At 46.8% G+C, this 13,760-nt stretch overlaps 1 protein-coding gene across 1 annotated transcript in view; it reads right to left on the reverse strand.

Moving 5' to 3' along the window:
* Nucleotides 1–4,812: 4,812 nt before the first annotated feature.
* The window catches only part of LOC122543268 (natural resistance-associated macrophage protein 2-like), a 71,539-nt gene continuing 62,591 nt past the window's right edge, over nt 4,813–13,760 (reverse strand). Inside the window, exons 10-12 of the mRNA XM_043681747.1 lie at nt 11,332–11,405; nt 8,929–9,082; nt 4,813–6,073 (exon numbers count right to left, since the gene is read on the reverse strand). Of these exons, the coding sequence (XP_043537682.1) occupies nt 5,924–6,073; nt 8,929–9,082; nt 11,332–11,405 (378 nt within the window). The 3' untranslated portion in view covers nt 4,813–5,923. The remainder of the gene's footprint in view (nt 6,074–8,928; nt 9,083–11,331; nt 11,406–13,760) is intronic.

Below are 13,760 nucleotides of genomic sequence, written 5' to 3' on the forward strand. Positions count from 1 at the left end.
CAGAGACCCAGGTTCAATTTCCGCCTCGGGCAACAGTCTGTGTGGAGTTTGCACATTTTCCCTGTGTCTGTGTGGGTTTCCTCCGGGTGCTCCTGTTTCCTCCCACCGTCCAAAGATGTGCAGGTCAGGTGAATTGGCCATGCTCAATTGCCCGTAGTGTTGGGTGCATTAGTCAGAGGGAAACGGGTCTGGGTGGGTTACTCTTCGGAGGGTCAGTGTGGACTGGTTGGGCAGAAGGGCCTGTTTCCACACTGTAGGTAATCTAATCTTATCTGGCTAAAAAGAAAAATGATTCCCAATCCATTATGTCTGTTGGGGAGAAGTCTGGTAGATCAATGTTAGATTAAGGGAATACTTCGCAGAGCTATACCGGTCAGAGGGAGGCGAAGACAGTGCAGTGAAAACCTGGACCTCCTCAGTATAAACACGGAACAGGCCTCCCTGTTAAATGTGCCTATTACAGGTACATGAAGTGCAGGAAGCAAGAAATCATCTCCAGGGTGGCAAAACACTGGGGCCAGATGGATTCCCAAGTGAGTTTTATAAGGAATTCATAAATGTGTTGGTGGAGCCACCTCTGGGGATGTATAGCTATTCATATATGGAGGATTGTCTTCTGCCCTCTCTTAGGGAGGCTAATATCGCCCTCATTTTAAAGAAGGGGAAAGACCCCAAAGAAAGTGCTTCGTACAGACCCATTTCACTGTTGAATGTAGGATTTAAAATTCTGTCAAAGGTGCTGCCCCAGAGGTTGGAAAAAGCCGTTGCCCTATGTTGAAAAAGATCCGATGGGTTTTATCAAGGGCCATAGCTCCTCCAACAATATCAGGAGGGGACTGAACATCGTGCAGGTATGCCAGCATAGATTGATCCCGGGTTTGGTGGTCTCCCTAGACACAGAAAAGATGTTTTTCTGGGTAGAATGACCGTACCTGTTTGGGGTCCTAGAGTGTTTTGGTCTGGGGGGAGTCTTTGCTAGATGGGTGGCGGTATTGTATAATGATCCTAAGGCAGCAGTCATTACAAATGGCACTAAGTCAGATAACTTTAATATTGGGAGAGGTAGTCGACAGGGGTGTCCTCTCTAACCACTGTTATTCACCTTGGCAACTGAGCTGTTAGCTGAAAGTATCAGGAGGGGCCAGGGGTGGGGAATACGGGAGTATAAGATAACCTTATATGCTGATGACATCCTTTTGCTCTTGGCCAATCCAGAGGTGTCTGTTCCTTGATTGATTCAAACAATTAATTTATTTGGCAGTTTTTTGGGCTACAGGATCAACTTCACAGAATCGGAAGCCATGCCAGTGGGGGGGATTTGTGGAGGTGTCTGATCTGAAGGATGGAATGTAGTTCCTATTTAGATGGTTTAGATTAGATTACAGTGTGGAAACAGGCCCTTCGGCCCAACAAGTCCACACCGACCCGCCGAAGCGAAACCCACCCATACCCCTACATTTACCCCTTACCTAACACTACGGGCAATTTAGTATGGCCAATTCACCTAACCTGCACATCTTTGGACTGTGGGAGGAAACCGGAGCACCCGGAGGAAACCCATGCAGACACGGGGAGAACGTGCAAACTCCACACAGTCAGTCGCCTGAGTCGGGAATTGAACCCGGGTCTCTGGCGCTGCGAGGCAGCAGTGCTAACCACTGCGCCACCGTGCCGCCCACAAAAGGGTTGTCAAAAGGGTTTTTGTATTTGGGAATGTTTATTGCCCCTGCCTTCCACCAGTTGTATAAAGCTAACTGTGTACAATTACTCGAGAGGATAAAGCAGGATTTGCAGCGGTGGGAGGGATTAGCGTTATCATGGTTAGGCTGAATAGCCCTGATTAAAATGAATGTTCTTCCTCGCCTGCTGTACCTCATGAGAATGCTCCCGTTGTTGCTACCCAGACGAGTGTTACGGAGGTTCAATGGTTGGCGAGAGTCCTTTATTTGGAGTCGCAGGCACCCCCTAATTAAATTTAATGAATTGCAGCTTTTGCAGGTTAAAGGAGGGGTAGTTGGGGTGGGGTGGGGAGTAGACCTTCCAGACTTGAAGAGATATCAAATAAGTGCCCTGTTGTATATGTGGGTGACTGAGTACGGAGGGGGGGCAGATTTGGAGTTGATTTGGCTTGACGTTGAAGCCTTGCAGTTGAGATGTCCCCTAGTTAATCTATTATTCATCGATAAGATGAAATCCGTGACCGAGCAGTATAAGATCCCAATCATTTTAAGTATGGTGAAAGCCTGGAGGATAATGAGGCAAGATGAGGGCAATTGATCTAAGATCTTGCCGTTTACCCCGTTGGCAGGGGCCCAAGGATTTAAACCTGGGCAATGGACTCCGTCTTTAAGCTATGGGACAATAAGAGAATCTCTTGTTTGGGAGATTTATTCGAGGAGGAGATCTTGATGCCATTTAGTCAACTAAGTCAGAGATATCGATTGTCTAATAAGGACCTTTTCCGATACTTTCAGATAAGGGATTATATACAGAGGAAAACCATGCTCCTGGCTCAGCTTTATAAGTCAGACGTGGAGAAAAGAGTGCTCTGGTGCACGGGCGCTCTTTCAGTTAGTACTCTGTATCACTTACAGAAAGGGTGTACCTTAGGAGATATGGAGAGACTCTGTGGGACTTGGAATCGGGAACTAGGCGAAGATATTTCAATGGAAACATGGGAAGATATATGGGAAAAAGTAAAGAAAATCTCAATATGTAACAAAGTGCAGGCCATGCAACTGAAGATTTTACACAGAGAGGCTAGCTAAGTTCAAGAGAGGAGAGTCTCCAGGGCGTCCCCAATGTAACATTAGTATAGGCACTCTTACACATTGCTACTGTCAGGTTGTAAGATCCAGAGATACTGGAGTGCTATAGTAAGGGAGCTGAAGGAAATCCTGGGGATTGAAGTTAAAGTGGATCCGGCATTTCTTCTTCTGGGGTTGCCAAATTTGCCCTCTCTGGGGGAACACGAGAAGAGACTGTGTAACATTCTTACCCACTGTGCGAGGAAAAACCTCCAGGTCTTATGGGGTGGTGCAGGCTGCTGATGGAGCATCTCCCCAAGACTACCTCACAAAGATGGTGCACCACAAAACGGAGCAGTTTTACAAGACGTGGCGGCCCTTTCTAAATTATATTGATGCAGACGTATCAGCAACCTTAATCAGGGCCGTAGTATAGCTGTGGGAATCTGTTTGGGCGTGTGTGGGGCCCTGGGAGAGGGAGGCTGGGGGAAAAAAATACGGGTACTATGACTGATGCCCCCAGGGGTGGGAGCTTTAGTGGAAGTGTGGTGAGTGAAATAAAATAATGTGATAGAATTTAATTTAAGTCAATTTGAATTCAGCTTAATTTAATTTTTATTTAATTTGATTGTAGTTTAGTTTAAATAGATACGTTTGTTCTGGTAGAATAGTAGGTAGTTTATCATTAATAGTATTGTGATATGATATTACTACCTCTATCTTCTGGTATTTTAGTTTTTTTATGTATAGTTGTTTTGTAAAAGGTTTGAAAACGTTTTAATAAAAATATTTATTAAAAAAATGTGTTTAGCATGCTTGCCTTCATTGCTCAGAGCTTTGAGGATAGGAGTTGGGATACCATGGGACACAGTGGCTCAGTGGTTAGCACTGCTGCCTCACAATGCCAGGGATCCTGGATTTGATTCCAGCCTTGGGCAACTGCCTGTGAGAAGTTTGCACATTCTCCCTATATCTGTGTGTCAGTTTCCACCCACAGTCCAAAGATGTGCAGGTTGGGGTGAAATGACCATGCTAAATTACCCAAAGTGTTCAGCGATGTGTAGGTTAGGTGCATTAGTTAAGGGTTAAATGTAGGGGAATGGGTCTGGGTGGGTTACTCTTCAGAGGGTCGGTGTGGACTTGTTAGGCCGAAGGGCCTGTTTCCACACTGTAGGGATTCTGTGTTGAGGCTGTCCAGGACATTGGTGAGGCCTCTTCTGGAGAATTGTGTCGAGTTCTGGTCACCCTGTCACAGGAAGGATATTATTAAGTTGGAGAGGCTTCGGAAGAGATTTGCCAGGAATGGAAGGTTTGAGTTATATGGATAGGCTGGGACTTTTTTGACTGGAGTTGAGGGGTGACCTTAGAGAGGTTTATAAAATCATGAGAGGTATAGATAAGGTGAACGGCAGGTGTCGTTTCCCTCAGGTGGGGGATTTCGAGACTGGGGGTCACATTTTTAAGGTGAGAGAAGAAAGATTTTAAAAAGACATGAGAGGTAACTGTTTTATACAGACAGTGGGTCGTGTGTGGAATGAACTTCCTGAGGAAGTGGTGGACGCGGATACAGTTACAACATTTAAAAGACATTTGGATATGTTCATGAATAAGAAAAGTTTGGAAGGATATTAGCTAGGAGTAGGCAGGTGGGATTGGGATAGTTTAGATTGGGATGAGGGTCAGCATGGACTGGTTGGGCCAAAGGGTCTGTTTCCGTGCTGTATGACTGTATATCCTGTTGCCTCACACAGATGGGGAATGGTCCTGAGGCAACGGTGAACAGAACATGGCTCAAAGGAGCATTGAAGTTGCCAGAGACAGGGAGGTTTGAAGCTGCAGTGACCTGTGATGACAATAGGTGGTGGTTTGTCAGATACAGGGGCTGGGCTGTCAGTGTTGGGGAGGCTGGTTCTGAGGAGTCAGAAGTTACAGGGAAGTGGGAATTTGGGGAGAGTGTTGAAGTGACCCTGGGGGGCATGTGGAACTGTGCCAGCCAGCAATGCCAGCATATTGAGGAAAGACATAGGGTTGAGGAAGGAAAACAGACAGCTGCACTTCTGTTCAAATTCATTTATTTATTTTTGAGAATCTACAGCTTACAATAATTCGGGATCATTTCAAAATACAACGGCAAACATTGACAGAATTATACCACGTGACAATCCACAGGCACTCACCTCCCTCCTCCCTTGATGCACCAACGATCACCCAGCGAAGGGAGTGCATAAACTGGGTGAGACAAACAGGCGGGCACTAACAGGGCCTCCAGAACCACCAAAGGGGCATCAGTGGCATGGCCACAATGCCCTGGAGTAGCAAGGGCTCTCATGGCACAGTGATCATGTCACCCTCGTTCTACCTCTCCCTCTTGCCTTGTCTTGCTTCCTTCTTGCCGCCTCCTCTCTCTTTTCTCCTCCTTTCTCTCTCTCTTGCTCCCTCCACCTCTCTCTTGATTCCTCCTGTCTCTCTCTCTCTCTGTCTTGCCTCCTCCCATCTCACATCGTTTCCCACCTTAAGAAATCTTTCTTTCTCTGGTAAAAACTGGTTCAGCATTCACATCAGACAGAGAAGGCTCGCAGCCAGGCTGTGGCGCTTTTGGTCTGGGAGCTGGAACCTGAAACCACTCTGAGTGACACCGCTAAACTCACTGGCATTGACGTGGTCCAGGGTTTCTCAGCCTGACAGTCAGGGGACTCCCTACCACAGGCAAGGCACCTTGTATCTCCTAGAATGCCCTCTGCTTCACACTCTGCTGTGAAGGGTGTCAATTCAATAAATATTATTTTAACAATCATCCAACGTGGGCCTACCTGGAAGCAAGTTAGCCCCCACTAACACAGCTGAGCCCAGAGAAACACCTCGGAAATTCAATGTCACCGGCACTGCCCACTGGCATTATTGGCATCGTAACAGAGCGGGCATTGGTTTCACCTCCAGATCCTGGGACCGTATCTTCAGTTTGCAGTGGTCAGATGGAAGTCAAGTGGAAATTAAGATGTTTACTTGTCATTAAAATCAATTGCATCATCATCGTCTCCTGAATCGGGCACCAATACAACTCCTGATCATGATTCGTGACAATCATTTATTTACAGTAAATCCGTGGACTTGTTCCCATTTGAGAAATGCTCTGTCAGCAAAATAAACACTTCCCGTGACTCCCGCAGATACAGTCTTCACTGGAAGGTACTAGTGTCTGCCGAGCGCTGTGATCCTGTCCGACGGAATGTCTGCTTCTGATCTTCCAAGATCATCACCCTGCTCACGCTCACCGTACGTCCACAGGCTAAGGTCTGGACACCCATCGCAACCAAACAAAACCACACCTAGAAACACAGTCAAAAACAAGAGGCATGCGGGGTTTAGTCGCAGACTGTAAAAGGGGAAAATAAAGCCCACCATGGTGCTGAGTTCCTAGGAATAACTATCACCAACGGTCTATTCTGGTCTTTCTACATTGACATGACGGTGAAGAAAGCACACCAGCACCTCTACTTCTTCAGGAGGCGAAGAAGGCATGTCCATAATGACTCTGACCAATTGTTACAGATGCACCACGGAAAGCATCCTCTCTGGGTGCATCATGCCTTGGTATGGTAACTGCTCTGCCCAGGACTGTAACAAACTACAGAGAGTTGTGAACACAGCCCAGTCCCTCACACAACCCAACCTTCCATCCATTGACTCCGTCTACACTTCCCACTGCCTCAGGAAGGCAGCCAACATCATCAAAGACCCCTCCCACCCTGGGTACACTCTCTTCCAATCTCTTCCATCAGGCAGAAGAGACAAAAGATTTGAGAGCACCTACCAACAGATTCAGGAGCAGCTTCTTCCCTGTTGTTATCAGACTTATGAACGGACCTCTCGTATACTAGAACTGACCTTTCTCTGCACCTTCTCTGTAGCTGTAACACTATATTCTGCATTCTGTTCTATTACCCTGATGTACTTATGTAAGGGATGATTTGTCTGGATACCACACAAAATAATATCTTTGTACACGTGACAATAACAAATCAAATCAAATCATGCTTTCAGAGAACCATGAGATTGTACTCTCATCAGAGACAGACACGAGTGGTGCCACAGAATCATAAGCAAGAATTGGTCACTTGAGCCTGGTCTGCCCATTTAACCGGATCATAGCTGCTCATCCAACTCAGTTCCCTGCTCCTGCTTTATCTCCTATACCCTTGATCCTAATTGAATCTACACTGCTAGCATCACCCTGCATAGTGCAATGGCTTTAAGAGGCATAATTAGTCCTTTTTTTTGAAGAGAGCTTTTGAGACAGAGGTCCAGAGCTCTCTATTTGGATCCAATAAAATAAACAGCTTGTGAGGCCTTGGGTTTCTTTTTAAAGTTGGAACAATAGAAGCAGCCTGACTGGGTGGAGTCAGGCTCCAATAGAACTGAGTTTTAGTTTAGTGTTCAGTTGTTGGGCATTTGAAGATGGCTGTGCAAGCTGTCTCTCTCTCTCTTTCCCTCTGTTACAGCTAAAGGCTGGAGTTTTCCCTGCTTGGAGAATTGCTTGTGAGGCCATCGATTTTATGACCTTTGCCTTTGCCAAAGGTGTGTTTCAGGGATGTTACTGTACTGGAACAGTTATTTAGTAGTTAATATATCGATTATTTTGTTAAGCGTTGACAGTTACTGTTAAACTAATTCTTTTATTTTGTCTATATTTCATCTGTGGTGTGAAAATAAAGTGTGTTTTGCTTAACGAGGAGCTTGACCAATCAAATTGCAACTTACCTTTAAAATGAGAAAAGGTTAGGGACAAGACAATCTTTTGAATATATTTTGAGGGAGTTCGGTCTGGTCCATTAACAATAGCAAACCAGCCATCCAGGCAGCTGAGCTGGTGAACAAAGTAAAGCATTGAGAGAAAGGGAGGACTGCAGATGCTGGAGATCAGAGTCGAAAAATGTGGTGCTGGAAAAGCGCACTTTTCAACAAAGTGAAGCAGTCCCAGGCTCCTGTGTATCTCAGGAGAAGCAGCTCCAGTTTTACACACCATCAGAAGAGAGTGAGACCTGCCTCTTTAATGTGACATACAAAACAAACTGCTGTGTAAAACCTGGTGTGGAGGTGCCGGTGTTGGACTGGGGTGGGCAAAGTTAAAAATCACACACCACCAGGTTAGAGTCCAACTTGTGATTTTTAACAGCACAAAACCTGAACCTTCCATTTGCCTTCCCTATTCCCCGCTGGACTTGGATGCTCGCTTTTAGTGATTCCTGCACGAGTTTGGAGCAGGGAATGTAAACAATGGCATCAGTCCATCCGATATCGATCCCTGAATTCCTGCTCAGCCAGGATGGGATGTTGGATCGGCAGTCTGGGAACGCAGCACCAATGGAGGGAGAGAAGGAAAGAGGGAGAGAGAGGGAGGCGATGGTGCGGTAGAGCTGGGGGTGGGTCAGTGTCAGTGTGTCTTCAGATGGCGTCAATGAGGGCAGCACGGAGATGAGAAATAGGAGGGGAACAAGGATTGATCCTTGAGGGATTATCCGAGAGAACGGGAGCAGGAAGAGAAGCCATTGTGGGTGATTCACTGGTTACGTGGAGGTGGATAAAGAATGAACTGGGGGGAGAGCACTCTGAGCTGGCATTGTGGGAATGTGGAGGGAGAAAAGGAGACACAACCGATTGATCCCTCTCCTTCCGCAGCCCCGGCTGGGATCAGTTCCCCTTCCTCAGGATCACTTTGGATTGATGTGGCACTGAACCCTGGAGAACAACCAAGTGAGGCTCTGGTCGGAGTCTCAAACTCAAAGACAGTTGCTCCGTTTCTCAGGACCCACCTCCCATTGTTTAATCCGCTGCACAGCTGTCCTGCCTCTTTGAAACCCATTCCCAAACACATTTAATAAAGACTGCAATGTTGAACGCTTAACTTTACTTCTTTACTTTTCTTTACACTGAAGATCTTGTGCCGAGGTTCCTTTGTATCTAAGATGGCGCCTGGAATGGCCACATTGTGAACTTTTCACTGTCCTCCTGTATCCCTTGAGTACACTTGACAATAAAACCTCATTCTCATTCGAAACATTCCTTCCATTAAAATGATCAATTGACACGATTTTGGAAACGTGCAATCCATTCTAATTGCCAACAATATGCTGCTGATGTGTGAACTGGTGACACTTCAAAGAAGAAATAATGAAGAACTTACCAAGTAACTTATAAAAGACAGGTAGGCAACTGCTATGACTGCAACCACAATGTAGAATGCCATCGCATGCAGACTCCTCACATAATCGATCACAAAATATATGTTAATGCAGCAGATGATCAGAATGATAAATCCCCCGATGATCTTCCACACTCTGTGGGAACAAGAAAACAGTTGAGAGAGTGTTAGCCATGCAAGCGCTTTGAACGATCACAGTGCAGTGGGAGGATATTCACGCCGTCGTATCCATGTTGATTCTATCCCCTAGCGCTAATCTCCAGCCTTTTTCCGATAGCCCCACGCATCATTTCACCCTAGGCCTTCAATTAAGGGTTTGGACATAGCATCTCATCAGGTGACGTCTTTGTGTGTTGGGGTGGGGGGAGAGGGCGTGACATTGCCCGGTAGGTTATTGCGTGACTGTCAAGCACTGAATCTGGACTGGCATCCGGCTGTCCACCTGGCGTACATTTGAGAAACAAACCGACGGCCTGGCAAGCCTCCCAGTTGGCATGGCCAGGTGGTGCCACCATTTCACCTGCTCCCTGTGGCAGCGCAAGCAGAGTGGCCTGTAGGTGGGTGAACTTTCAAGGGTGCAACGAAAATCCTCGGCATTGACGCAAAATGTGCCATGCAAACAAGTTGATGACGCAAGAGTGTTGAGCAGTGTCGAGGGTAGATTCCCTCTCAGTGTAACCTCCTACATTCCACATTCAGCCTCGAGAGTTCTGCGCAGTTTGTGCAATGCTACACCTTCCATTTTTGTTCTTTTGCGCGTACAAATACACTGCAGAAATGAAGGGGTTTCCCCGCTCAGAAAACAAAGTGTTTCTGAAGGGTCAGCAACTTCAGCAGCAGACTGAAAGACTCAAAATGGCAGCCATTTTTGATTCTGGTCTCTAAAATGGCCGATCAGAAGATGCTCAGGGTGAGGGCCTCTAACCCTTCCAGACCCCCATTGTTTGCAAGTATGTCAACGGAGACGTGCTAGATTACTGAAGATTTGAAAATCTCTGAAGTGGAAAACACTCAAACTCCTGAATGACACATACTGGGTTGGCTGGTTTGTAATATAAAGAGATACCAACAGCATGGGTTCGATTCCTGCACTGCTCAGGTTACCATGGAAACACTCACGTTCTCAACCTCTCCCCTCACCATGAGGTAAATAAACTGTCATTCCATCCCACCCACACACGCACATTGCAGTGTCTAAGATTGGAGATAGAAATAGCCCATTTTTGCCAATCTCCCTGTTACTTCTAAGCCCTGCCTACTGCTCATGGGCACTGAATATATTCTGCTCGCTGTTCCTCTCTGGCACTGGGGAATGTCGGGACTGAGCTCAGTTTTGATCCTGCTAATCTGCAACTTCTCCCCTTCGTTACTTGCTCTGTCCACTAGCAATCCCTTCTCTCCCTCCTCCACAACCACCTCTTACACTTCGCTGTGGAGTCAAGTGGCGATCTTTCAGTATGTCCCCAGTAAAGCCTTTGGAGTCATACACACCCTTTGGTTCAACCTGCCCATGCCGACCAGATGTCCGAAATTAATCCAGTGCCTTTTTTGTTAATTCACTCATTGGATGAGAATGTCGCTGGCTAGGCCAGACCAGCAAGGATGGCAGATTTCCTTCCCTGAAGGACATTAGTGAACCCAGACAGGTTTCTCCAACAATCGACAATGGATTAATGGTCACCATTAGACTCTTCACTGCAGGCTTTTATTGAATTCAAATTCCACCATCTGTCATGACGTGATTTGAACCCTGGTCCCCAGAACATTACCTGGGTCTCCAGGTTAACAGTCCAGTGATAATACCACTAGGCCATCACCTCCCCTTTTTGGCCCATATCCCTCCAAACCCTTCCTATTCATATACCCATCCTTTTAAATGTTATATTTGTACCAGCCTCCACCACTTCCTCTGGCAGCTCATTCCATACACATACCACCCTCTGTGTGAAAAAGGTGCCCCTTAGTTCCCTTTTAAATCTTTCTCCATCACTTGTGTTTGATCACCGGCAGGTTTCCGAGTTGCTTCGGCTAGAAAACCTTTCCGAAATAGAGCGAATGGAAAATGGAGGTCCCCCTTAAGAATTTGAACTGTTATGTCTATGCTCTCACCCTGTCCCATTACGCATGTCTGGTCTACAGCCCAGGAGGAGTAATGGCCTTGTGGTATTATCGCTGTGGTGTTAATCCAGAGACCCAGCTAATGTTCTGGGGACCCAGGTTTGAATCCCATTGGCCCACCACCACAGCAGACGATATTGGCTACTGACCCTATCCAGGCCCCTCAGGATTTTATAAAGCTCTATAAGGTCATCCCTCAGCCTCCAACGCTCCAGGGGAAAAATGAGGCTGGAAAGAGTTGGGGGGAGTTGGATTTGAATTACTTACAGCCCATTAGCGAAGTCGTGCATGACTGAGCCCATGCTGGTAAACGTCAATACCGGGATCAATGCAAATGGCAGCTGTAAAGAGTTGAAAGATTGTGAATTAGAGCTGGGTCTGAAGGCCTGAATAATACGGAATTATGCAGATACAACCAGAAGGAACACAGAATCCCGACAGACTGCTTTCTTTTTAATTGCAGACTGAAATGAGGACAGAACTTCTTTCCAAACGAAGGGTCGCCGCGGTGCTTGCAAAATTGGACACTTGTTGTAAACATGGTTTACACAGCATGTTCCAATGGAAGTGTAATTTGCAGATGTGCTGGAGCCAAGGGGGTGTACAAATAGAGAATCAGCCAGCAACAAGGAGCTGATTAGTCTGTGGACTCATGACCAGCTATCGATGACAAGGACTTTCTGCCTGACAACAACTGCGTGATTGGTTCGCAGGTTGGGGAACAGCTTAGGACTACAGACAAAGGGAAGCCTTCACATCCCTACCAGTTGAGCAGGTCTCACTGTTCTCTGCAGTAAAAGCCACTTTAAGCCCGAAGAAAACTCTTTGTTTTTTCCCTCCAGTAGTTGCTGTGATTTTTAATAAAACAGATAACGTTTATAATAAGGATGAGCCAGCCACCCTGTGCCTCTTGCAAATCAGTGGCAGCATCTGGAGAAGGAAGACCAAGCAGCATTCTGATCAGCCCAAGAATCATAAGAATGGTCTCAGCAACCCCTGTGAACAAGAACCACTGAACTGCATTCCCAGTTGGTCCCATCCCCCATAACATCTATGTTTTTCCCCTTATGTGACAGAGACTGTGTGTGCAGTTGTGTGTGTATGTACGCGCACGCATGTGTGTGTGAGAGAGAGAGACTGTGTGCATCTGTGTATGTGCGTGAGAGAGAGACTCAGTGTGTGAGACTGTGTGTGAATGTATGTGTACGCGTGTGTGTGAGAGAGACTGTGTGTCTCTGTGTGTGAGGGTGTGTGCACGTGGGCATAGGTATGTATGCGACACTGTGTGTGAGAGTGTATGAGAATGTGTGTGTATGAGCATGTGTGAGACTATGTACATGTGTGAGAGACTGTTAATGTGTCTGCATGTGTATGAGTGTGTCTGAGACTGTGAGATTGTGTGTGCATGTGTGTGTATATGTGAGTGTGTGTGTGTGAGGCTGTGTGCACATGCAGGTATTTGTGTGTGAGACTGTGTCTGTCTGTTTATGTGCATGTATGCATATGTGTGCATGCAAAGTTGGAGTCTATAAAGGGGCTGTAATAAGTAGAGAACTTGTAATAAATAGTAAATCATATTATGTACAGGAATCTGGCCAACGCTTTCTGTCAGCCTGCATCAAAAAGACAAGAAAATTAGGGAATCCAGTGTACTTTTAAAACCCTGGAAGTTTTGTGATGATTCCCTGAATAGTGGAGCTTGATTTTCAGTGTGCTGCCCCAGTGAGGGGTGACAGTACTAGTGCCCCTGAATGATGCTGGGGGGAGGGTTCTGACCTGTGGTAACTGACAAACTCTCAACAAGAAAGATGTCCAACAGGTACAGCTGACCCAAAGGGAGAGGCATGCAATCTGCAGTGCTATCTGAGCAGTGAGACAGGGGGCAGGATTGGAAGCTGTTCGGCAGGGGGAGGGTTGCGGTACAGCACAGCAAAGGGACTTGCTCACAGCCTTGAATTTAACAGCCCCCTGTCCTCACAACCTGGCCATGCTTCCAGCGTCAGACTCGAAACGATGAAGAAAATGTGGTCAAACGCTGCCATCTTCACCAGCTGATGCCATATAGAGCCATGGCTCCATTTCTTTGCGCCTTTGTGCTGCCCACTCACCTCTGGCATGACTCTCAAATTGTCTGAAGGCCGGGAATTGGACGTGACAGCTTTAAAAAGAACCAGTGCAGAATCTCAGCTCTTTAAGGAACATAGGAATTCGGAGCGGGAGTAGGACATTTCAGCCCTCCGATCCTATCCTGGTCTCAACTCCACTTGCCCCTCCTGATCCCCATTGCCTTTTATCCCGTTTAACAAGCACAACAGCCAGTCAATTGGCGCTTTCAAAATGGTGGAAGGCGACCGATCTCTGCACTGTTCCGGATTATCGGAGATTGGCGTGACCAGTGTAGCTCAGTGGGTATCACTCTCGTCTTGGCTTCAACTCCCACACTGAGACACTGGCAGAAGGATATAGACTGGCATCCAGTGTAGTACCAATGGAGTGATACACCACTGGAGACACCCACTTCTGGACAAGGCAATAAATTGAGGTCCCGTCTGCTGTGCCAGGCAGGAGCAATGGAAACCATGGCCATGGAGCCATCGATGAGTGCTGGAGCTCTGTCCCTGAGGCAACCTCATCAATATTTCTCCCTCAACGAACATCACAAGAGCCTTTATCACATTGGCGCCGGTGGGAGCCTG

This window comes from Chiloscyllium plagiosum, chromosome 43 (assembly GCF_004010195.1).
Source record: "Chiloscyllium plagiosum isolate BGI_BamShark_2017 chromosome 43, ASM401019v2, whole genome shotgun sequence".
Taxonomy (NCBI): Eukaryota; Metazoa; Chordata; class Chondrichthyes; order Orectolobiformes; family Hemiscylliidae; genus Chiloscyllium; species Chiloscyllium plagiosum.